General features: G+C 38.9%; 1 protein-coding gene across 2 annotated transcripts in view; it reads right to left on the reverse strand.

Annotated features, from left to right (window-relative positions):
- Positions 1-27,713, reverse strand: part of LOC150075736 (protein lifeguard 2-like) — a 165,622-nt gene that overhangs the window by 41,797 nt on the left and 96,112 nt on the right. For both annotated transcript variants that reach the window (XM_090387424.1, XM_090387425.1), the window contains exons 7-8: positions 27,517-27,556; positions 12,810-12,847 (exon numbers count right to left, since the gene is read on the reverse strand). In XM_090387424.1, coding sequence (XP_090243550.1) covers positions 12,810-12,847; positions 27,517-27,556 — 78 coding nt within the window. The remainder of the gene's footprint in view (positions 1-12,809; positions 12,848-27,516; positions 27,557-27,713) is intronic.

Consider the following 27,713-nt stretch of genomic DNA (forward strand, 5'->3'; position numbering starts at 1 on the left):
TGACAGGTTGAAAATTGAAAAGGGCTCAATTGTAAAGGGCTTAAAAATTTTAGAAAACATAGACTCCAATGAAGAACGCGTTATAGCTACAAAGCAAGGAATAAAAAAATTATTAGCTTGCTACGAAGAAATTCTGCGTGAAAAAAAGAACGCGCTGTGTCGTCAGACGAATTTGTTAGATTTTATGAAGCCATCGACATCGAAATAACTTTTTAACGTAAGTCATTTGTTTTTTTAATACATATTTTGTATTAATATGTATAAAGAACTGCAATTTTATTAATATTTTTCTTCTAAACTAGTGTTTTTGTTAGTCCTTGGTCCCAATTAAGAAAAACTTATATGTATTTATATGCAAAGTTGTACCCCGACTTACGCGAATTCGACTTACGCGATTTTCGTCGGACCCACCTATCGCGTAACTTCGGGGTATTACTGTATATAATAATAACAACAAATGACACTATTATACCATGTGATATTAACAAAATAGGTTTTATTAAACTCATATGGAATACAAAGCTCAATATAATCCATATGATTTAATAAAACCTATTCTGTTAATAATTACACGTATGGATAGAAACCACATAACATTCCTCCACCACTATATTATTGCTGACACTACCTGTATATTTCAGCACAATGAGATCGGTGAAGTGTGCAAAAAAATTTGGTTCAAAATCTTTTTTTTTGATAGTAAATACAGCAAACCCTCGATTTAACAGACTGGACAAATAATAATGCAGTAATGTACATATTAATCTCGACCATATTATTTTTTTTTAGGTTATACAAAACTTCCGTGTTATTATTAATTAAAAATTAATAATAATTACCCATTTCCACTATTGTTTTGATAATCAAAGAAACCACACACTCTTAAAGACATTATGAATCAGTTGCCTATTATTTACACCAGCTCAAAGAATGTGTGGTTTACTTCGGAGATATTTTCTGACTGGTTCTTCAACCACTTTGTGTGAGGTGCTTCCAGACTGATGTTCTGAAAATTTCCCCCAATAATGTAAAGGCACTGTAGCTTCTTGACAATGCCCCTGCTCATCCTAGTTCTGAGAAGTTAGTTAGTAAGGAAGGCAGAATTAAATGTCTTTTTTTGCCTCCTAACAAAACTTCAGTTATTCAGCCAATGGATCAGAGAATAATTGCAGCCTGCAAGAGACTGTATAAGAAGAACTTTTTGGAAGAAGTAATAGTTGTGTTGGAGGATGAAGAAGATGGAGAAGAAGACAAGAGGAGCCAGGACACTTCAGAATCTACGAGCCTACAACATTAAGTCTGTGCTCTAACTTTGCAGCTGCTTGGAAGATGAAGACTATAACTTTGGCAAATGGTTGGAAGAAGATGAAGACTATAACTTTGGCAAATGGTTGGAAGAAGTTGTACAATATTGAACTGGATTTGGATTTTGAAGAATTTGAGGCAAATGACTTTCGGCGCACCGTTGTAAATGCTGGCAACCAGGAAACAACTGAAAATGACATTCTGAAATGGCCTGAAAATGATGAAGGTGATCCTGGCTACCAAGTCCTTACTGAAGAAGAAATTGTGGACGAGGTTCAATATGGCAAGGCAGGGGAAGAAGAAGACACTGAGGAAGAGCAAATTACACCAGCACGGCCTACACTGTCTGAAATGAGAAATCTCATGGACATTGCCATCCACTACATAGGGACATCTTCTGACCCTGAAATTGTCCCTTACTATTAACATTTTCAGCAGTTCAGGGTGATCATTATTAAGAAACAACATCAGAGTAGCAAACAATTGAAGCTGGATGCTTTCTTTTTGCAAACTTCATCAACTCCTATTTCACCTCCAACTGATTGTACATCTCAACCTTCTACAAGCAAACAGATGACACCAGTGCCTCCACTTGTGAACATTTCAGAAGAATCTGAAGCTGAGGATTCCCCTTCACCTCTACCTTCAGATACTGAATAACGACTACTGTACTACTACCACTACAGTCACGGCAAAATACTCTTCAACTAAACTGTCAAAAAGGTGAGTAAATATTATATATTCTTTATTATAATTTAATAATTTTATATTGTACACCTACTGTACATTGTATTAAAACCTTTTTTTTTTTTTACATTAAGAACAATAAAAATTGCTCCCCCCCCCCAAGTCACATTCGATTTAACAGACTTTCGGCATTAACGGACACCCTTCTCCCCTATTAGTCCATTAAATCTAGGGTTTACTGTAAATTGAATATTTTAATTGCAGAAGCCACAAATAATTATGGCCTATGCAAGATTAACTACTTTCAATTTAAAGCCAGCTTCAGGTAATTCTCATTTTCGATTTATTTCAGCCATATCTACCCTTTTTATAAATGTATTAATAAAACTAGCATTAGCATTAGTAGAGGCATATGATGCAAGAAAGCAAGCTTATTCAGCATCAGCAAAAAAAAAAAAAAAAAAAAAAAACCCACTCCCATTTCACCCCTCCGTTCGTTCGAAATACCTGTCCAGTTGAGCTTTAAATTTGTTTAGGCTATCAACTTCAACAACAAGTGATGGAAGTCGGTTCCACCAACCAACCACCCGCTGGCCAAAGGCAAATTTCCGCACATCTATCCGACATCCGTCCTTCCTCAATTTGAATTTATGCCCTCTGCGGTGATTATTCTGAGCAAGATGAAGAATCCCATTGGCATTGAGCATGCTCAAACCATTCAAAGCCTTATACACCTCTATCAGATCACCTCGCCGGTGCCTAGTCTCCAGACTCTGTAATTTGCAAAACTTAAGCCTTTCTTCGTAAGACCAACCCATTGTTCCATTCACTAATCTTGTTGCCTTTCTCTGTACCCGTTCCAGCAGCTCTACATCCTTCTTGAAATGAGGCCTCCAGACCTGTATACAGTACTCAAGATGTGGCCTAACCATTGCCTTATACAAGGGAATAATCACCTCCTTATCCCTGCTAGAAAAATTCCTGTATATCATTGACAAGACACCATGAGCTACTCTTCCAGCTCGTCTGCACTGCTCAGAGAACTTCATATCTGCCTGCACAATTACCCCCAGGTCCTTTTCATTCTCCACCACTGTCAGTGTAGTACCGCAGAGTTGATACGTGGCTCTGGGGTTACTGTTTCCCATATGTAGTACTTTACATTTGTCAATGTTAAACTTCATTTGCCACCTCTCAGCCCATCTGTTCAACCTTTCCAGATCCTGTTGCAGCAGCATAGCATCAGTAGTGTCCTTAACAACCCTGCCAACCTTTGTATCATCTGCAAACTTGGACATTAAACTTGATATCCCATCATCAATATCATTCATAAACACTGAAAACAACAACGGACCCAACACTGAACCCTGAGGAACTCCACTAATAACATTAGTCCATGTTGAGCAGTGTCCATTGATTACCACTCTCTGTCTTCTGCCACTCAACCATCCCCTTATCCATAGCAGCAATTTGCCTCCAATGCCACACTGCTCCAATTTGTGCAGCAGTCTTCCATGTGCAACAGTATCAAAAGCCTTTCTAAGATCCAAATATATAATATCAAAGTTATTCCCTGCATCCAGTTCTTTTGTGACTACATCATAGTATCCAATCAAATTGGTCAGGCAAGACCTGCCCTTAACAAAACCATGCTGCGTCTGAGCTATAACTGAATTCTTGTCTAGATGATCCTGCAGTGCTTCTTTAACCAGTGCCTCCATTAACTTACCTGGAACAGAAGTTAAACTAACAGGTCTATAATTACTTGTGTCAGCCTTTGATCCTCCTTTGTGAATTGGGGTTACATTTGCACATCTCCAGTCTATGTGTACCTCCCCTGAGTCCAAAGAAGCTCTCATAATTATGGCTAGGGGTTTGCTTACCTCCTTTGCTGCCTCCTTTAATATAACTGGATAGATCCCATCCACCCCAGGTGCCTTTTTTATGTTTATCCTCAACAATCTCTCCTCCACTTTCCTCTCAGTTATTACAAAATCATCCAGCTCACTGACAATGTTTACTTTACCTACATCATTCTCCTTCCTGAATAACTCCTCTTGCGTGAATGTAGATGCAAAATACTCGTTTAGATTGTTAGCCACATGAGAAGGATCCTCAACTGTTGAACCATCAATATCCAGTGGACCAATCTGATTCATCCCTTTCCTTCTCGAATTTAAATATGTAAAGAACTCTTTTCTGTTTTTCTTTGCATCCTTTGCCAAGGATTTTTCGTAGTCTGCCTTTGCCTGCCTAATCTCCTTTGAGACTTGGTTACAGACCAACTTATATCTATCATAGGCTTCCATGTCACCCATTAATTTGTATGTATCCCATGCATTTTTCTTCTCTGCCACATGTCTCATTAGTTCATCTGACAACCATTTAGGCCTAAACCTTGAACAATATTTCTTAGTTGGTATGTGCAGTGTCGAGTCAGTTTGGTGTGACATAAGCATTGGGAGATCAAAATTGAGAGTAGGAGTGTGCTATAGGCCTAATGACTCTGATGAGTATAATAAGAAACTGTTCGGAGAAATAGAGTGGGCCAGTAAATCAGAGAGTCTTATAATGGGGGATTTTAATTTCCCAGATATTGACTGGAATTTGGGGGCTGGTCACTCACACAGTAGCAAGGCTTTTGTGGATTTATTGGGTGATTGTTTTCTACATCAGCATGTTCGGGAGGCAACTAGAGGGAGTAATACTCTTGATTTGATTATCAGTAGTGATTCTTCATGCATTAAGAATCTGCAGATAAATGAACCACTTGGTGGCAGTGATCACAGTGTGCTGAAGTGGGAGTTACTCAAAGAGGTAACTACCATTAGGGGTAAAGGGAAGGGGTATTGCTTTCGTAAAGGCGACTACAATGGACTGAGACAGTACTTAAATTCTATACAGTGGGATCAACTGATGATATTGCCAACAGCAAATTCAAAATGGGAAGCATTCAAAGAACTTATCGTGGAAGCTACTAGGCTTTACATACCAACTAAGAAATATTGTTCAAGGTTTAGGCCTAAATGGTTGTCAGATGAACTAATGAGGCATATGGCAGAGAAGAAAAATGCATGGGATACATACAAATTAACACGTGACACGGACGCCTATGATAGATACAAGTTGATCTGTAACCAAGTTACAAAGGAGGTTAGGCAGGCGAAGGCAGATTACGAGAGATCCTTGGCAAGGGATGCGAAGAAAAACAGCAAAGAGTTCTTTACTTATGTAAACTCTAGAAGGAAGGGGATGAATCAGATTGGTCCACTTGAGATCGATGGGTCAACTGTTGATGACCCTGCTCGGGTAGCTAACAAACTAAATGAATATTTTGCATCGACATTCACACATGAGGAGTTATTCAGCGAGGGGAATGCCAGAGGTGTATTCAACTCTAGCAGTAAGCTAGAGAATCTTGTAATAACTGAGAGAAAAGTGGAGGAGAAATTGTTGAAGATAAACACAAGAAAGGCACCTGGGGTGGATGGGATCTATCCAGTGATATTAAAGGAGGCAGCAAAGGAGGTAAGCAAACCCTTAGCCATAATTATGAGAGCTTCCTTGGACTCAGGGGAGGTACCCATTGACTGGAGATGTGCAAATGTGACCCCAATTCACAAAGGGGGATCAAAGGCTGACACAAGTAATTATAGACCTGTGAGTTTAACTTCTGTTCCCGGAAAATTAATGGAGGCACTGGTGAAAGAAGCACTGCAGGATCATCTAGACAAGACTTCAGTTATAGCTAGGACACAGCATGGTTTTGTTAAGGGGAAGTCTTGCCTGACCAATTTGATTGGATACTATGATGCAGTCACAAAAGAACTGGATGCAGGGAATAACTTTGATATTATATACTTGGATCTTAGAAAGGCTTTTGATACTGTTGCACATGGAAGACTGCTGCACAAATTGGAGCAGTGTGGCATTGGAGGCAAGTTGCTGCTATGGATAAAGGGGTGGTTGAGGGGGAGAAGACAGAGAGTGGTAATCAATGGACACTGCTCATCGTGGACTAATGTTATTAGTGGAGTCCCTCAGGGTTCAGTATTGGGGCCTTTATTGTTTTCTGTATTTATAAATGATATTGATGATGGTATATCAGGCTTAATGTCCAAGTTTGCAGACGATACGAAGGTTGGCAGGGTTGTCAAGGACACTACTGACACTATGCTGCTGCAACAGGATTTGGAAAGGTTGAGCAGATGGGCTTCGAGGTGGCAAATGAAGTTTAACATTGACAAATGTAAAGTACTACATATGGGAAACAGCAACCCCAGAGCAACGTATCAACTCTGTGGTACTACACTGACAGTGGTAGAGAATGAAAGGGACCTGGGGGTGGTGGTGCAGGCAGATATGAAGTTCTCTGAGCAGTGCAGACGAGCTGCAAGAGTAGCTCATGGTGTATTGTCAATGATATATAGGAATTTTTCTAGCAGGGATAAGGAGGTGATTATTCCCTACGGCAGCCTCCGTAGCCGAGTGGGCAGGAGCGAGAGTGCAGTAGCACACGCTCTTTGAGTAGACTGGGGTTCAAGCCCCTGACTGCTGAATAAGGTCAATCTGCCAACCCGCACTGGACCAGCGTGGCAGATTATGGTCCATTTCCCTCAGCATGAATTGTTGAGGAGGTTTCCATCCTGCAGTGGGTTGATGATGGCTGCACTTTACTTTTTATTCCATTGTATAAGGCAATGGTCAGGCCACACCTAGAGTACTGTATACAGGCCTGGAGGCCTCATTTCAGGAAGGATGTAGAGCTGCTGGAACGAGTACAGAGAAGGGCAACTAGATTGGTGAATGGGACAAAGGGGTTCTCTTACGAAGAAAGGCTTAAGTTTTGCAAATTACAGTGTCTGGAAACTAGGCACCAGCGGGGTGATCTGATAGAGGTGTACAAAGCCTTGAATGGTTTGAGCATGCTCAATGCTGATGGGATTCTTCCTCTAGCTCAGAAAAATCACCTGAGAGGGCATAAATTCAAATTGAGGAAAGACAGATGTAGGATAGATGTGCGGAAATTTGCCTTTAGCCAGCGGGTGGTTGGTGGGTGGAACAGACTTCCATCCCTTGTCGTGGAAGTTGATAGCCTAAATAAGTTTAAGGCTCAGCTGGACAGGTATTTCGAACGAACAGAGGGGTGAAGTGGAAGTGGTTATTTTTATTTATTTATGTTACTTTTTTTTTTTTTTTTTTTTTTTTTTTTGGCTGATGCTGCATAAGCTTGCTTTCTTGCATCAAATGCCTCTACTAATGCTAATGCTAATGCTATGTAAAGCCTGGTAGCCTCAAAGATTAGTTCCTTGAATGCTTCCCATTTTGAGTTTGCTGTTGGTAACATCATCAGTTGGTCCCACTGTATAGAATTTAAATACTGTCTCAGACCATCATAGTTGCCTTTACGAAAACAAAAACCCTTCCCTTTACCTCTGATGGTAGTTACCTCTTTGAGTAAATCCCACTTCAGCACACTGTGATCACTGCCACCTAGTGGTTCATTTATCTGCAGATTCTTAATGCATGACGAATCACTACTGATAATCAGATCAAGAGTATTGCTCCTTCTTGTTGCCTCACGAACATGCTGATGTAGAAAACAATCATCCAATAAATCCACAAAAGCCTTGCTAGTGTGCGAGTGACCAACCCACAAATTCCAGTCAATATCTGGGAAATTAAAATCCCCCATTATAAGACTCTCTGATTTACTGGCCCACTCTATTTCCCTGTACAATATCTTATTATACTCCTCAGAATCATTAGGCCTATAGCACACTCCTACTCTCAATTTTGATTTCCCTATGCTTATGTCACACCAAACTGACTCGACACTGCCATGTCCATCGATGTCGACTGGCTTCACGTCCTTGGACTTTATGTGTTTCTTAATTAATAGCATAACCCCTCCTCCCCTCCTGTCCTGTCTATCCTTTCTATACACATTGTATTTCCCAAATTCCAGTTCCGCATTACTTATATCTGTGTGACACCACGTCTCTGATATCCCAACAATATCTGCCTTTGATGTTTTGAGCAATACCTCAAATTCATCAAAATTATTTACCAAACTCCTAGCATTGGTGTACACGCAGGTATACATGCACCTGTTTCTATTCTTAGCTACCCTAACACAACCCATGTGTTTACTTGTACCGCAATGACTCCCAGCTGTCTCTGAAATATCCTGCATCTTGTTTTTCAGGCTTCTGCTCATTTCAATAGAAGCAGTGCAAGAATCAATTCCACCTCTGCCAGTGGCTACTGTTAAACTATTAGTCCTTGTATCCCCCCCCAACTAGCAGTTTTCCGACCCACCTAACATTGCCTCGACAGCATCAGCAAAAATTCTTGTACCCTTTCTATTTAAGTGTATCCCATCCCTGTAGAAGCAATCTCTCCTGTTAACAAGTACAGTCCAGGCTGAAAAAAATTCTACCCCTTGAGCCTTGCACAATCCCTCCAGGGCCGAATTGATCGACAAGGCTCTCATCATATACTCCCTCCTATCGTGTCTGGGCAGAATTGCAGACACTTTCAAATTCAACCCTAATTCACGGCTTTTTTTCAACAGTGACCTGTACTTGCTAAGTAATTCCGCCGGTCTCCTACTCTTAATATCATTAGTGCCAACGTGTACAACTATATCACCTTTTGTGCCCTTAAAAGATGATATCCGCTCTACAACGTCATCAACCTTTGCCCCTGGCAGACATACCCTGGTCCTATTCCACCTATCCTTTTTACAAAGCATGTTCTCCGTTTCCCTGACAATAGAGTCACCAACAACTACTAGTTCCTGTGGGACCAGCGCATTCTGCCTAGGGGGCTGCCTCTGTGTTGCCTGATGACCAAGTGCAAGCTCTGGCGTTGATGTGGGCAGCTGAGAGCTTGATGGGCCCCTCAATTCATTTCCTTCGAGGGCATCCACCCTGTCCTTCAAGCTCTCATAAAGGCCCATAACAACGCTGAGTTGTCGCCTGATTTCCTTGCACTCCTTACATCGTGCACACACAAAGACATCCCCCTTGGCAGTATCATGTCCCGTACCCGACTGCTCCGCAAACATCAAGCAAACAGTGCATTTTAAAAGACTGTGATTCAGAGGGCAACTGACCCCCTCAGTTCTCCCCTGAACCACAGCACTCCCATTAGCTTGAGCCTTTTGCTTTGCTGCTCTGGTCAGAGTCATGATTCCGATTTGATTCAATAAAATTTCAAAACAAAAATTAAATCCTTAAGTTATATCCCAAAACAGTTATAACGCTATATTTATTTTTTCGGTATCTAGTGTTTTCTACGAGTTCCCTTTATACAACTTCCGTATCACGTGTACCACTATAGTTATGTATTAATTATTTGTTACGATTAAGTCGTTATATATATATAGAGTTAAAAATACAATTTAATTGACAATAAAGTTTATCAAGATTAATAGATTTACTGATTAATTGACAATATTATATTATGCACTATACTACACTACGCTTATGCTATCGTGTAAAAATGGCGGGAATTCTCGAACGATACTTCTACGGACTCGTAAGTATTGATTAGCTTCCAAATCTCGCTATTTCAATTTAGAATAAACTAAGGATCCTGACTAGGTCTATAATCTACTTATAGAAGATAATTGATATAACAATTAGTTAATAAATGGACTAAATTTGGTTAAAAAAAAAGACCTCTCGTTCAATTTGTAACACGTGGATTTGATACCGCTACCGTTACTAAGTAATATCTACAAAATCTCTGTCTAAGTTAAACTTTAAACTAAGTATCGTAACTAGGAATATAAAGCTACTCTAGAAAATAAGTTAATATGACAATTTAAACTAATAAATCAGAAAATAAATCAGGAAAAACTTCTCTGTTTCAAGAGCTTCAAGGAGCTACGTCCGCACAGTCTAACCTCGCACCCAGACTCCCTGAATAAAACTGGTTTTATTCGCTTATCAGCACTATCAACTGCATTTCTGATTAAAACGAAAGAACTATAAAAGTTAGAAATGCAAGACTGTCACCTAAAAATGTTCTACAAATTAAAAAAATTAAAAAAAATTACTAGTGAGATAGATATGCAGTAATCTCCACTACCTGTTGTTTGTTTGTTATTTGGAGCATTAGAAACTAAGGTCATATTGCTCTGGGGATATGCGGTGGTCATTCCCTGACCTTTCTGTATCCTCCGTATTTGGTGATCACAGGCTCAAACCCCGGTCTAATCAAGAAGCGTGTGCTATGCACTGCTGCTCCTACCCACCTGGCTATGGAGGCGCCTAATCTCCACTACATTCATTCTGCAAAGAACTGAGAACAAGATGGATTTTTACTGGTAACATTAAAAAAAAAGTCATTAAAAATGACTTTAATGACTGTTTAAAGTCATTAAGTTAAATTTTTCTCCCTATGTGAAAACCTGAGATGATCCATATACAAGTCACAACACCATACTTTTTGATTTTGTAAACTTCCAAAATTTCTTGATTTATGCTCATATACCTATGGGGTAAATGAAAATTATAAATATAGTTAATCTGATAATTTAAAATAAATTTTCCATTTATATTTCATACAGCCACTGAAGCAGAGTTTCACAATTTCATTGCAGTTGACATACCAGCATAACAATTAACAACGGGCTGTATAATTTTTTTGAAGGTGTGGACTTAACCTCACAATACGAATACCCATGTTCAATTGCTTCTGCTAGTCAGTTTAAATCTGTAAATAAGCAGAAACATTAAATTTCGTATAACACCACCACCTGTCTGATTTATTTCCTGTTTCTGGATCATTTTTATCCCTCAAATGAATAAGACAAAGCAAATTATGTTGAATGGAATGACAGAAAATTACTGCTTTATTCCCAACTTCATCTGTGCACAAGTTTTTACAAATACCAAAATAAGAACTGATTAGATAAATAGCAAATATCCTTCATTTTTATTATACTCTTTTGATAATCCTTATTAGTATTTTTTTAATTGGCATGTCTGAATCAACACACATGCATGGGGGAGGGCCTTATGACACCATACATGATATTCATAGACGGGAAGTTTCTGAATAACTCCGGTAATGTAGTGTTACACTATACAACCAGAGGAAAAGGAAATGGAGTAATCATATGATATAACACTAAGCAGGGCTGGCGCTAGCATTTATGGCACCCGAGGCAAAACCTTATAACATCGCTTAATTCACATCGTATCTTAACACACACACACACACACATGCAGTAGTGCATCTAGCAGTGCCTATTTTAGGCGGCATCTGTGGCAAGTGGCTCATTTGCACACCCCTAGTACCAGTTCTGACATTAAGAACCACCATTTCCTTTTATCTTGTAAAAGGTGTTGGATTTTTAAATACTAGATTCATCAGATATGACTGAAAATATTATGAGATTTTATTTGGAAACTAAAGGGTGGCCAAAAATTAACTTTAGAACGTTCATTTCAAATAATTCCTATAATAAAGACAAAACAATAAATATTTTAACATAAATGCTTTATTTGGACCTTGCAATTATTTGTGGAATATAATGTCAGCCAAATGGCCGCCTCTTGCTGCCATACAAATGCAAGCTCTTTCAAGAGTATTTCTCATAACATTTACACAAATTTCAGGCGATATTTCGCCTGAAATTTCGTATTGTATTGCTGAAATTTCGTGCTGTATTGCTGCTCGAATATTGTTCTTTAGTTGTTCAATCGATGTTGGCATAGACACGTCCTTTAAGATAACCCCGCAGAAAAAGTCTGCAGCAGTTAAATCTGGCGATCTTGACAGCCAGCCGATGTCACTGCTTCTGGAGATTAATTGGTGTGGAAACATTCTCTTCAAATTTTAGATTGTGGCTCGTGCTGTGTGACATGTAGCCCCATCTTGCTGAAACCACATTTTCCAAACTCAGTTCATCCAATTGCTGTGACAGAAAGTAATCGATCGTGGCACAGTAGTGGTCGCTGTTCACAGTTACAGCATTACCCGCAGTGTCTTTGAAGAAATAAGGTCCAATAACACCTGACCAAATTCCACACCACACTGTCACTCAGCAAGGATGTAATGGTCACTGATGAATCACTTGTGGATTTTCAGTGCCCCAATAGAGGCTATTGTGTTTGTTAACATAACCGCTCAGGTCGAAATAGGCTTTATCGCTCATTATGATTTTATCATAAAAATTCGGGTCTTCATTAGAGACGATTGAATTACTGTAGTTGCGACGGCGTTCATGGTCTCGAGGCTGAAGTTCTTGATTCAACTGTATCTTATATGAATACATATGCAAATCTTTTTTGAGAATATTCTGCAGAGACGACTGCGAAATTCCAATTTGTTGGGAACATTGCTGTGAGGATGTTATCGGTTCTTCAGAACACTTTCATGCACAATTTCAATATTCTCCACTGAGCATGCACTTCTAATGTGGCCTGACCTTGGTCACAGCACAGCTTTACTCGAAATTAGCATTAAACAAATAATTGTGGGCTTTACTCGAAATTAGCCATTAAACGAATAATTGTGGGTCTGGAAGGCATACTGTTTTTGCCAAGAACTGGATGCAATTTTATGAGGGTCACCGTTATTGATGACTGATTTTCGTAGTACATTTTAATAATAAGGACATGTTGAATCTTTAAGCGCTCCATAACAAATTTGCTATGTCTACACTGCTTGATGGCCAAATATGCACTGTCACGTTCGAACCAAACCAAAATGGCGCCCGTTATAAGTTGTAAAGTTATTTTTTGGCCACCCTGTATATATATATGTTACACATACTAATCAGTATTTGGAAACTTTACCTTGAAATGGTTGCAACCATATAACTCAAAACCACAGTCTGAAAAAAAAAAAGAAAGTATTAATCAGCATGTGCTGGGAGAATCATATCAAAATATGTTTTATTTCAACATTTAATCTGACAAAAATTTATATGAAATCAAGAGAATAATGAAAATTTCAAAAAAAAATTAATATGCCAAATTTTAAAATGAAATAATTTACTCCTGAAGTTTAATTAGAAGACAAATTACTCTTATAGTGATGGCAATTAGCAACAAAGTGACAATTAGCAACAATTTTTTTTGAAACAGCATAGCAGTTTGTGAAGGGAATAACATGAATTGCTTTTATTATTAATTATACTAACTTTTGAATCTATATTATCACTGTCGGTTAGTTTACCTCTTAGATATACTGAAAATACTTGCCAAGTTTGGCTTTTAATAGGAACTCGTTTGAGATATATCTTTTGAACCTATATGTATTTAATAACTGACTTGGAACTATAGAAATTCCATATATATTAAAAATAGTGTTTATTTAAATAAAAACACTATTTGCAATGGTCTGTTTAAAATTTACTTCTTACCCATCTGGTTACAATATGTTATCTACCCCTTCTCCAGAAACTGGTATTTCAACTTAACTAAATCACTATCTGGAATCTGAAATGATATTAAAATCCAAATACTGTCCAATCATGACAAAAAAAAAAAAAAAAAAAGGGACAATTCATTTTGATATATCAGCAACATTTGATTTGTTACTTTAAACTCCCTTATGTACCTACCTACTGTAGGATTATTATTGCTTTGATGGATATGTAATGAACTTGAAACAAATTTCACTGATTAGCTATAGTGCATCATCATAATTATCAAGGTTACATAAGAAATATATTCTCTAGTGCACTAAGCAGTACACTGTTCTCTGCTATCCCACAATCATTTATTTAAAACTAATTCAAATATTTTTGAATTATATCCTTTACAGTAGATTATTCTTCTAACATGAATTCTCAATTACAATACCCCGGTAATTATTATTCTGATGAAATTTTCAACTATGGGAAGGTTTTTTTGAGGACAATTGTCACTGGCAAAAATGCACAATGGCAAGGCCATTGTGCATGTTTGCACAGTCAACTCTAGTAACAGAAAGAGTGCAGCAAAACAGTCAATGGCAATTGATTGTTTTATAGAATATTATTAACGACAGCAGTTTGTTGTAGATGTTTTAGCATTAGTAGGGACAAATGATGCAAAGAAGCAAGCTTATACAGCATCAGCTAAAAAAGGAAAAGAAAAAAAAATTCTCATTTGTCCAGCTTCCCCTCTAATAATTTGTTGAATTCTTCCTTAAAATTTTATAAACTACCCACTACTATGATATTAAAAGGTAGCTCTAACAAGCAATTACTCCATGGCTGAAAGCAAATTTTCACAGATCTAATCTGCAGCCATCCTTTTTTAATTTAAGTTTATGTCACCTTATGTGTGTTGTCTGAAAAAGAGTAAGGATGCTAGCAGCATTTAGGTTACTAAATCAATTTGAAGCCTTAAACACTTCAATCAGGTCTACTCGCAGGTGCCTAGTTTACAAGCACAGTAGAGTTTGAAGTCCTTAGTGGTATGTGTACCCTTTTGCATCCTTGACGAATCTGGTTGTGCTTCTAGTAGTATTCACATTCATCCAATAAGACAATAATTATAATCATGATTAAATTAAATAACGAAGCTGTTAAACTGGAACAAATGATGTGTCGCAGAAGAGGGTTTTTTTTTTTTTTTTTTTTTTTTCAGCATCACTAATAATAGTAATAATAACATACACTGAGTGATATTAGATAGTAGTAGTAGTGGCATGTGATGCAAGAAAGCAAGTGTATGAGCTTATGCAGCATCAGCCAAAAAAAAAAAAAAAACACCATTCCCTCCAAATGCCTGTCCAGTTCCTCCTTAAATTTATTAAAATTATCAACTTCCACAACGACAGACGGAAGTTTGTTCCAGCAATTAACCACCCGCTGGATAAAGGCAAATTTCCGCACATCTATTCTACATCTGTCTTTTCTTAATTTGAATTTATGCCCCCTTAGGTTTGTAATCTGAACAAGTGAAAGGATCCCATCAGAATTCAGCATGCTCAACCCATTCAAGGCCTTATACACTTCAATCAGATCACTGCACAGGTGCCTAGTCTCCAGCCACTACAATTTCAGAACTTAAGCCTCTCTTGGTAAGAGGATCCCTTCATTCCCCTCACCAATCTTGTTGCCCTTCTCTGTACATGCTCAAGCAAATCTACATCCTTCCTAAAATGAGGCCTCCAGACCTGTATGCAGTACTCAAGGCGTGGCCTGACCATTGCCTTATACAGAGGGACAATCATCTTTTCCCTGCTAGCAAAATTCCTACATATCATTGACAAAACCCCATGACCTGCCCTGGCAGCCTGTCTGCATTGCTCAGAAAACTTCATATCTGACTGCACAATTACTACCAGGTCTTTTTCATTTTCTACCACCTTAAGTGTAGAACCACACAGTTGGTACGTTTCTCTGGGGTTACTTCTACTCATATGCAGTACTTCGCATTTGTCAAGGTTAAACTTCAGTTGCCACTTCTTAGCCCATCTGCCCAAATTATCTAGATCCTGTTGCAGTAGCACACTGCCATTAACAACCCTCCAACCTTTGTATCATCTGCAAACTTCGACACCAAGCCTGATATACCTTCATCAATATCATTGATAAATATACAAAACAACAGAGGATCCAACACCGAGCCCTGTGGGACTCCACTAATAACATTAGTCCACGAAGAGCAGCACCCATTAATTACCACTCTCTGTCTTCTCCCACTCGACCATCCTTTTATCCATTGTAGCAACTTACCTTTAATACCATTCTGCTCCAATTTGTACAATAGTCTTCCATGCGCAACAGTATCAAAAGCTTTCCTGAAATCCAAATATATGATATCAAAATTATTTTTTGCATTCAGTTCCTTTGTAACCACATCATAATATCCTATCAAATTTGTCACACAAGACTTCCCCTTAACAAACCCATGCTGTGTCTGAATTATTGCTGCAGTTTTGTCTAGATGATACTGCAATGCATCTTTAACCAGTGACTCCATTATTTTACCCGGAACAGAAGTTAAACTAACTGGTCTGTAATTACTCGTGTCACCCTTCAATCCCCCTTTGTGAATTGGGGATACATTTGCACATCTCCAGTCCGTGGGGACCTCCCCTGAGTCCAAGGATGCTCTCATAATTATGGCTAAGGGTTTGCTTAGTTGCTTTGCCACCTCCTTTAATATAACTGGATAGATCCCATCCACCCCAGGTGCCTTTCTTATGTTTAACTTCAACAATTTCTCCTCCACTTTGCTGTCAGTTATTAAAAAATCATTAAGCACTCTGCTATAATTTAATAACCTTCTGCCATTTTCAAACATCATTTTCATGATGTTTGAAAATTCATAGATAACATCATTTTCATGATGTTATTTATGTATTTTATTCCCTTCCCATACAGTACTTATCTCTGCAAGTATGAAATGGTTACAACAACAAAGCTTACTGTCCTTCTGCAAAACCATTAAGAAAGAGCCGCAAATAGATGAACTGCATTCCATGCGACTGAACTGCATTCCATGCGACTGAACTGCATTCCAATCAGGATCATAACATGACCAATTCTCCAGACCCAGAATGCATAGTTAGTAACCAACATGATACAGATCACTATGCAGGAAATTACAGTGTCATTATAGAATTAAAGAATTAAGTGCAGAGATAAAAAATAAGTTTTAAATAACCTATGGATACCAAATGCAAATTTTAAATTTCGAAGTCTTCAATTCAAAACGCATTCTAGATCATTTTCAAATGAAATGGCTTGATGAGTATGAGTGGTTTTCTTGCTCAGATCTCTGAAAGAGGGTTCCTTTTGTAAATACTGTGCATTATTTTTTAATAACGATGGTACTGGAAAAGGGAATCATCAGTATTTGGGATACTCAGTGACAAAAACCAGTACTAATCTCAGGATACTCGAATGATGCTCATCAAATATTTAAATTGCATGAGAAATGTGAATACCAGAAAGATTCAATTTTAGTAGTAACTAATTTTTCTTCTATAGTAAATAAAAAAGGTGATAGTATACTTACTGATTGATAAGAATAAGGAAAACTGAATGTAAAAAACAGAAAAAAGCTAGCACCCATTATTCAAACTATAAGACTATGTGGTAGGTAGCAAATAGCTTTAAGAGGTACTGATGATTCTGAATGAATAATGGTTTGAGTGGTTTGAATGGTTTCAGCATGCTCAATGCCGATGGGATTCTTCCTCTTGCTCAGAATAATTATCTGAGAGGGCATAAATTCAGATTGAGGAAAGACAGATGTAGGATAGATGTCCGGAAATTTGCCTTTAGCCAGCAGGTAGTTGGTTGGTGGAACAGACTTCCATCCATTGTTGTGGAAGTTGATAGCCTAAATAAATTTAAAGGCTCAGCTAGACAGGTATTTTGAACGAACGGAGGGGTGAAATGGAAGTGGTTTTTTTTTTTTTTTTTTTTTGGGTTGATGCTGCATAAGTTTGCTTTCTTGCATCATATGCCTCTACTAATGCTATAAGCCTAAAAGAACCATTAAATAATAATGGTATTTCCACTCTATTCTGAGATATCAAGCAAAAACAGTGGAAACTTGGTTTTGAAAGATCATTTGAAGTATAGTGATGGCCAAGCTATGTACACTAGTTTCATAATTCAAAATGAATTAATTACTATGTTTGGAGAACTAATTCAACAGAAAATATTACCGAAAGTAAAGAAATCAGGCTTCTATTCAGTATCATCATATGAAATCAATGATATTAGTAAAATAGAACAGTTTTTGCTGTGTGTGTGTGTGTGTGTGTGTGTGTGTGTGTGTGTGTGTGTGTGTGTGTGTGTGTGTGTGTGTGTGTGTGTGGTCTATTACACTGATGAAGAAAATTTGACATTAGCATTAGCATTAGCAGAGGCATATGATGCAAGAAAGCAAGCTTATTCAGCATCAGCCAAAAAAAAAAAAAAAAAACCCACTCCCATTTCACCCCTCCGTTCGTTCGAAATACCTGTCCAGTTGAGCTTTAAATTTGTTTAGGCTATCAACTTCAACAAGTGATGGAAGTCGGTTCCACCAACCAACCACCCGCTGGCCAAAAGCAAATTTCCGCACATCTATCCGACATCCGTCCTTCCTCAATTTGAATTTATGCCCTCTGAGGTGATTATTCTGAGAAAGATGAAGAATCCCATTGGCATTGAGCATGCTCAAACCATTCAAAGCCTTATACACCTCTATCAGATCACCTCGCCGGTGCCTAGTCTCCAGACTCTGTAATTTGCAAAACTTAAGCCTTTCTTCGTAAGAGCAACCCTTTGTTCCATTTACTAATCTTGTTGCCCTTCTCTGTACCCGTTCCAGCAGCTCTACATCCTTCTTGAAATGAGGCCTCCAGACCTGTATACAGTACTCAAGATGTGGCCTTACCATTGCCTTATACAAGGGAATAATCACCTCCTTATCCCTGCTAGAAAAATTCCTGTATATCATTGACAAGACACCATGAGCTACTCTTGCAGCTCGTCTGCACTGCTCAGAGAACTTCATATCTGCCTGCACAATTACCCCCAGGTCCTTTTCATTCTCCACCACTGTCAGTGTAGTACCGCAGAGTTGATACGTTGCTCTGGGGTTACTGTTTCCCATATGCAGCACTTTACATAAGAGAAGATTTCCTTTGCTTCATACTGGTTAGATACTACTGATTCATTTTTGGTGTCCAAAATTTTACAAATCAAATCAAAGTCAAGGTAAACAATGTCAAAATCGTTTCTTTGCATCCAAATGACCTTGTCATAATAATTAACTACATTGGTGGTAGTAGTAGTGGCATGTGATGCAAGAAAGCAAGTGTATGAGCTCATGCAGCATTAGCCAAAAAAGTAAAAAAAATAAAACATTCCCTCCAGATGCCTGTCCAGTTCCTCCTTAAATTTATTTAGCCTATCAACTTCCACAATGACAGATGGAAGTTTGTTCCAGCAATTAACCACCCGCTGGCTAAAGGCAAATTTCCGCACATCTATTCTACATGTCTTTTCTTAATTTGAATTTATGCTCCCTTAGGTTCGTAATCTGAACAAGTGGAAGGATCCCATTAGAATTCAGCATGCTCAACCCATTCAAGGCCTTATACACTTCAATCAGATCACCGCACAGGTGCCTAGTCTCCAGCCACTACTATTTGCAGAACTTAAGCCTCTCTTGGTAAGAGGATCCCTTCATTCCCCTCACCAATCTTGTTGCCCTTCTCTGTACACGTTCAAGCAAATCTACATCCTTCCTAAAATGAGGCCTCCAGAACTGTACGCAGAACTGTACACAGTACTCAAGGCACTGTACGCAGAACTGTACGCAGGCCTCCAGAACTGTACGCAGTACTCAATGGCCTGACCATTGCCTTATACAGAGGGACAATCACCTTTTCCCTGCTAGCAAAATTCCTATATATCAGGGGTGGCCAACGAGTTGATCGCAATCTACCAGTCGATCGCGGATTTAATTTTGGTTGATCACGACGAATTTTAAATATACAGTCATCCCTCGATTTGTGTACAAGACTAGCTCTTCACTAAGCCATGCTATGATTCCATTAAGGATACCATTCTAATGATATCCTTCAAGATGGTCCTGTATTGTATCCTTAACCACAGGCTCTGCTCTTTCCCATCAGTGAAGTATAAGGTATGTTCGTGTCAGACGGCGCCTGGGATTTCTCCCATCTCCGTGTATGTTCGCTGTATCGAGGACAGTACACTGTCAAGCCAGATACTTGAAAGTGTGTGGGCCATGTCTGTGCAGTGTGATCTGTTGTGCCCATTGTTTGTCCGGCTTATTGGCCGACAGGCCCCTGGTGGGGCCCGACGTTGCCCATACCTTGCCACGTGGAGGCTAACCGGGTGTCCAGAATCATGACGAGTTGCTCCGGCAGGTCCTGCCACCTAGTTTCCTGGGATTTCAGTGGCTAGGACCTAAAAAAAAATAAAAAAAAAAAAAAAAAAAAATATATATATATATATATATACGCGTTTGACGTTAATTCTTAAGGAGATTGCTGTTAGGAAATCGCTGGTTGGGGTTGAACGCTAGAAAGATGTGTTAAAAGGCCTAATAGGTCGGGCAGAATTTTGTTATTAAATTTAGACGTGTGGGCTATACGTTAGATGAAAAGTAAAAGTGGGAGGGAGGGGAGGCTGAAGACTGGGAGGATAGAAGTAGAAGTAAGGGGTCGATAGAGGAGATGACCCCTGCTAGACAGTATGGCATGCCCATGCCACACCAGAGGGGAGTTTGGATGGCGGGTGGGGAGACGAAGAAGAGTTATCTCCCCCTCCCATGGATAAGGTATACAGTTAGAGTGGGGGAAGAGACTGAAGACTGGGGGAAAGGCAGAAGCATGGAGACGATAGAGAAGGCGACCTCAGGTGGTCAGTGAGGCAGGCGCATGCCTCACCAGGTGAAGAGATGGGTTGGCAGGGGAGGGAGGAAACAGAGCATGTTTCCTCTCCCTCCTGCTGGGGATAGGGAATTTAAGATGAATAGGGTAAGGGTACCCCATTCAGCTCGCCATATAGCATTTGGCAGCGGAGCTGCTCGTGGTTCTAGTCAGTTTCCAGGAGCGATCGGACCGAAGCATGATCGTTCATGCGGTGGTTCCCGTCCGTTCTGCAGTCTTTACCGTCAAAAGGTCCGGGTTTGCTTGTCGGCGTTTGTGGGGTCTTTCTTGTGACACTTCCCATCCATGTGGTGTTTGCGTCAATGTTGTTTATAGAGTCATTTCTCATTTATTCAACTTTAGGTCCACTTCAGGGTTTAGTGCCTTGATGATCATAGGCCATTGGGTTCAGGCGTCTTCCGCAGGATGATTTCCTTCGAGGTTTGTTCATTTCCTTATTGTGTCAGTGGTTGATTGCGGTTCGCTGCGATAAGAGTTCTCCGTCTTGTGAACAGGGCGAGTGCATAGCTGGAGAAAGCCTGATATTCTTCCCTGGTGTCCAAGATGTGGTGCTCCTGGCCGTATGGTAGATACTGTATTTTGGTGATGAATGCACTGCGGAGGTCGTCATACAGCTGGCAATCATGCATGAGGTGCTGCCAGCTCTCCAGCCCCCCCGCAGGTGCAGGTGGGATCTTCTTGTATTCCGAGTAGGGATAGCTTTGCATTCAGAGCTCCATGTCCTGTCAGTAGGTATGTGACTTGTAGGCCCGGGGAAAACCAGGGTGGGAAGTTCGGAAAAACCCGGCCAATGTTGGGCAGAAACTTTCTGGTGATTTCGCCTTTTTGCGAGGTGGCCCATCTATCCTGCCACACCTGCAGCAGGTGAGCATGCAGCTTTTTCTTTTCCATAGTCTTGCTATTGATGATGTCGGTGGTGAATCCCAATTATGTCTGTGGGATACCCTTGTTCAGGTGGTGCGTGAGGCCCCGTCGAATGATCTCTAAATCCAGTGGAAGGACACCAGCAAGGACTTGCAGGGCATGCGTGCTCACTGTGCTGCAAGCTCGAGTAATGGTCAGAAGGATTGATCGGTGAATCGAGTCAATGATTCGTTTATTGACAACAGTTGTGGCTTTTTGATACCATGCGCCAGATGCATACGTGACTATTGGGGTGAAGATGGTTTTATAGAAAAGACGTAGCACCCGTCTGTCTAGGCCCCAGTCTCTGCGAGTGACTCTGGCAACCAATGCAGTGTATCGTCTGGCTTTTGTACGCAAATATTTCAGGTGGTCCTGAAATGATAGATTCGGATCTAGAATCATGCCTAGGTATTTTAGCTGCTTTGAGAATTTAATTGTTTTCTGGTCGATCTTGATTTGTGGAGGCCGCCTGAGGTTGAGGCACCCCTTGAGCAGAATGGAGTTTGTCTTTGCAGGGGATATTCTAAGTTGATTTTTCTTTGCCCATTCCTGAAGGGTGAACAGAGCCCGGTTTGCCAGTGTCTCCAGTTGTGTCCTTGAGTCCGCTGTCACTGTCAGTAAGAGGTCATCAGCAAATGCCTGCGATTTTACCTTGTCAAGGTCTATAGCTAGGAAGGAGTCCATTACTATGTTCCACAGTAGTGGTCCAAGGACCGAACCCCGTGGACAGCTGCGAAATGTATTCTTGGAGAGGGTCCCATAGGGAGCAACAATCCTGATGGATCTGTTTGTGAGGTAGCTCTTGATGACTCTGTAGAGGTTGCCTGTGATCCCAGCAACCCGAAGCCTTGCCAAGATGCTTGGCCACCAAAGTGCATCGAAGGACCCAGCAAAGTCCACGGCAATCACGAGGAAATACTTCTTGGTGCATCTTGTTACTTGTTCTTGTAGGTGTATTAAGGCATCCACGGCTGAGTAAAGTAGTGGCACATCATCAGTGAAGTAGTGGCATGAGAAATATCTACAGAAATTAAATTTTTTTTTTAAAGAGAATATACTGTCTTTATACAATCTCAGTTCAAGTCAATGAGCGAAGCAAAAATTCATAAGGAATACACATGTTATATGTGTTTCATTAAATCCTTTAAAATGATATGGCACAAAGTGAAACTGGAATAAATTATCAATGAAGAATTGACAATGGTATCAAAAAATAAAGGTGCTTGGGATATCTACAGAATATCAGGAGAACCCAATCAGTATGGAATGCATAAAGTAGTCTATAATCAGGATACTCAGAGCATGAGACAGGTTAAATAAGTTTCGTTAAAAGGATTCTGCAACTGTGAACATTAAAAGGATAAGGAATGAAACATATTGGTCTATTATCAACAAATAGCTGATAAGATAAACAGGAGAATATACTTTTCAATCGGAGAAGCCTGTTAGAGCAGCTAACAAGTGCTGAAGATTTCTATCCAGTTATACTGAAAGTAGTAACTAAAGTGGTCAAATCTGTACAAATAATGATGAAACCACCCACAGACTTGAGTTAAGTTCCAGAAGATTAGAAATTTGTAAATTCTCTCTCTCTCTCTCTCTCTCTCTCTCTCTCTCTCTCATACGCGAAAGGAGTTAGTTCCAAGGGTGATCCAGCCAGCTAAGCATGATTTCTGTGGAAGTTAATATTATGCAATCTATAACTCCACATGAGAGATGCCAAATGGTGTGCAACAGTAACGATTAAAAAAGGGATTTAAGACTGAAAGCCTACAGGAAATTTACTAGATGAATAGGTTAGTGCACTGCAAATTTCACCTACTTTGATGATTTACTATGAACTAAGATGATGTTTTGCTATCACATACTGTCTGGCATCTCTCATATCGTGGAATTATACTTTATTATAACTGGGTTATCACAAATCGCATCACCAGGATGCCTAATCACTCACTGATGAGAAATGAACGACCTTTGAAACTGTGCCATCTGGATGGTGGTATCTGCAGAGAATAACACTAGTCTCTCTAATGGAGAATTTCACATACTTTGACGATTTACTATGAACTAAAATGATGCTTTTCGCTAACTTCTTGTAGTAAATTTCCCGTAGTCCGAAGCTTTCAGCTATAAATCCCTTTTCTAGTATTCATCATCATCAGCCATTTTCAATCCACTGCAGGATAAAGGCATCTCCAGCAACTTTCCACTTCCTTCTGTTTTGTGCAATGGCCATCCATTTACTACCCACAAACTCATTAATTTCATCTGTCCATCTCCATTGTTGTCTTCCAAGTTTTCTTCTAGCTCCTCTTGGGTATCATTCTGTTATTTTCTTAGTACATCTGTCATCATGTCTTTGAGCTATGTGTCCTGCCCAAGACCACTTTAGTTCTTTAGTTTTGATAAGAATGTCCTATACCTGAGTTTGTTGCCTATTCCATCTGTTTCTCTTCTTATCTAACCATCTGATTCCCAATATAATTCGTTCCATTCTTCACTGTGTAGTTCTCAGCTTCTCTTCCATTCTTTTGGTGAGTGCCCAAGTTTCACTTCCATAAGTCATGGTGCAGAGTATACATTTGTTCATTATTTTACATTTCAGACAAATTGGGATATTGCTCCTCAGTATGTGACTATATTTACTTAATGCTATCCATCCAAAATTTATTCTTCTCTTGACTTCCAGCCATTTATGATTATTACAGCTAATGACTTGTCTCAGATAAGTATATGACTCCACATTTTCAATTACTGCTCCTTCAATCATTATATCCCTTTCTGTGGCATACTTGTTCATCATTACTTTTGTTTTAGCCATATTCATCTTTAGTCCAAAATCCTTACTAACTCTGCATAACTGATTAAGATTTTCCTCTAATTCTTTGGGATCGTGGCTTATGACCAAATGTCATCTGCAAATCGTAAATGGTTTAGGTACTCTCCATTCACGTTGACTCCTTTCTGCGACCAGTCTAATCTTCTGAAATCTTCCTCAAGGGCAGCAGTAAACAACTTCGGAGATATTGTCTCCTTGTCGAACTCATTTCTCAATTTTAAATTTCCTACTGTTTTTATCTAGTCTAATAAAGGAGGTAGCGTTCTCATATATTTCCTTCAAAGTCGTAATATATGGGGTGTCTATGACTTGTTTTTCCAGTGCCCGAAACATTGCCTTATTCTTTACGGAGTCAAATGCGTTTTTATAATCCAAAAATTCCAGGCATAATGGCGTTTTATATTCATTTGCTTTCTCCATTAGCTGTGACATTACGTGAAGGTGATCCATAGTTGAGAATCCTGTCCTAAAGCCAGCTTGCTCTTTCGGTTGATTCTCATCAAGTATTCTTTCTAATCTGTTAGTAATGACCCTTGTGAACAACTTGTAGATGTGGGATAACAAGCTAATTGGTCTATAATTTCCAATTTCTGATTTATCTCCTTTCTTATGCAGCAAAATATGATTGCATTATTCCACTCCTTAGGCATCACACATTTCTAATGCATTTTGTGAACAGTCTTGCCAGTTTTTGTGCCACGTCTCTTCCTCCCAATTTTAACAACTTTACAGTAACTTCATCTTCCCCCGGGACTTTCTGATTCTTCATTTTCTTCAACGTATGTTCTACCTCATCAGGAAGGATATCAGGTATGTTGTATATGTTACTAATTTGAGATCCATCTTCCACACTGCTGGCATCATTCCCTTGTATAACACTTTATAGTAGTATTCTGCTATTTGAATTAAGCCTTCTCTGCTATTTATAAGTACACCATCACTATTCTTCAGTTTCAGTATCATTTGTCTTTCTGTATTACTGCTCATGGCTGCTGATTTAAATCCTTTGTTTTCCCTTAATGCTTGTTCTACTTTTCTTGTATTAAATTTTCTTATGTCCTATCTGAGTCTCTTTCTAATGGCTTTGCATAACTCAGTATACTCAACTTTCTCCTTGTCAGTGTTTATCTTGCTCTTCATTTTTCATCTTCGATTTATTGTAACAAGTGTTTCTTGACTAATTTTTTCTTCTTTGGATTTCTTTTTACCTATAGACTTCTTGGGCTTTATCACTTTCAGAAAGTTGTAATATTCCTCATTGATATCTTGGTCCTGAGTAATCTGCAGAAGCTCAAACTTGTTCTTAAGTTCCAGTATATACTGCTTTTTCTCCTCTTCTGTTATCTCGAAGACCTTCGTATTATTTACTCAAGTCAGTTTTTTTCTTTCTTTTCATACATCTATATCAAGTGTGCATCTTACCATTCTGCGATCACTTCCAACATTTACCTTGTTTAGGACAGTAACATCATTCATGATATATTTTCTGTTAGTGAGGATGAAGTCGATTTCAGTTGTTAATTCATTTGGGCTCTTCCATGTCCACTTTCTGTTCACCCTTTTCTTGAAAAAAAGTGTTCATTACTGACATTCCTCGAGATTCTGCAAATTCCACAAGTCTTTCACCTCTTTAATTTCTTTCACCAATTCCAAAATTTAAATAAATCAAATAAATTTTCTGTTTATACTCCGGCACGACAACCAAGTCAGTAGAGTTTACAATAAATCGTCAATACAAATATTTATCGTATTTAGTAGTCACGGGCTTGAACCCCGGTCCACTCAAGGAACGCATGCTATGCACTCTCGCTCCTGACCACTGGGCTACGTTCTCCTTTTTGCACTGTTTTGTCTCTTTCCAACCTTAGCATTGAAGTCCCCCATAATTATAGTGTAGTGAGTTTTCTGTTCATCTAGAAGACTCAATTTCGGTATACATTTCTTCAACCTCTTCATCATCATGGCTCGATGTTGGTACATAAATCACTATAACCTTTAGCTTATACCTCTTAGAAATCCTGAGCAGTAGTCTTGACACCCTTGGTGATGATGTACTTTTGAATTCCAAAAGTTGTTTCTTATATCTTTATGGACCAGAAAGCTAACTCCACCTTCACTCCTTTGACTGTTTCCATTGGTGTATAGCAGATTTCCACTTGATAAACTTGATTAATTTCTTCTTGTTTCAGCCAAACCAATGATATTCCAATTCACATTTTCTAATTCCTTTTCCAGCTCTAATATCCTGTCTTCCCCGATGAGCGATCTTACGTTATAGCAGGACAAGTTCAGTTTCCGTGCATGGCAGCCTGGTCATACCCAGAGATTCTTAGCACCCTCTGCTTCCACTCTGATCCTCTCGCTGCCATAAGAGGGGAAGTAAAAGCCGTTGGGGACTGAGGGCCATTTGTTTCTTCTTACTGTCACGTGCTGGAGGGTTTGGTCTTTTCCTCTTCATGCTGACCAGGCATCTTGAAGAGAACCACTCTACACGTTCGTTGCCACCTAAGTGATGTAACAGGGCTTACCATCGAGAAGGTGTGCATGAGTGGATTTTAGGGAGGCAGGCCAACCGGACTTCTCCTAAATCTTCTGAAATAGAAAGATATTGGATCCATCAGTGTTTTAGACTGAGTGTCTGATAATACACAGAATACCTGTTCCCCTCTAAGCCCCTTTTTAGTATTATACAATTTATAATTATGAAAAATTCAGCATAAATTTGACAGTAATGACATTATAAGGTGGTAAACCAATGTGTAATTTATTATAAGGTAGTCAAAGGAAATGGATACAGAAAAAAAATTCTGATTTAATTTACTTAAATTTTAGAATAGCTTGTGAAATGGTTCCACATGTATGTCTTGTGCACAAGCAGCAGAAGTGTAGCATTAGGGACAGGGTGCAAGAGTGGATAAAAGAATGGCTAATTGATAGAAGACAACAAATGGTTATTAATGAGCAGGTCTTTAAAGGAACAGACTATTCTGATATTATAAAATGTTATTTAAAAAAAATGCTGAATTAGGTTATGCTCTGTGGATCCTAGTAATTTCACATAGCACACTGAAATTCATTCTGTTCAAATGCCATGGCTAGGTAGTTGGTTGCACAATGGTGAAATGGTGCTAATGAATGGTGTAAATTTTTGGAAAGATGAGCTCTCCATTTCATAAACAGCATATGCATTTTATTTTATTCAATGCCATGTTGTACAATTACAATTCATATGTACAATTAAATTCATATGTAATCTACAGATAATTAGAAAGATGGTATTTTTTAAAATTATAAAGATAAAGATTACAGTTTTTGTTTTTAGCTTTCTTTAGAAATGAATTAAAAAACCTTCCAATATCATGCAAAGATTTAGAAAATTGATAGAAATAACTTACGAAAATTGCAAGAAGAATAGCATTAGTAGGCCACTTTCTCCTGCAAGAAATGTAAAAAACTGAAGTGATAAACAATTAAATCCTTTCATATGATATTAAAAGAAAACAATTTGGCAAACACTTTAAAGCATACTAAATAAAAAAATTTAAACAATCATTAGGCATAATTAATTAAATGGCATAACAGAAATGGAAGC

This window comes from Mastigoproctus giganteus, chromosome 13, assembly GCF_048544385.1.
Source record: "Mastigoproctus giganteus isolate SK-2022 chromosome 13, ASM4854438v1, whole genome shotgun sequence".
Classification (NCBI taxonomy): domain Eukaryota; kingdom Metazoa; phylum Arthropoda; class Arachnida; order Uropygi; family Thelyphonidae; genus Mastigoproctus; species Mastigoproctus giganteus.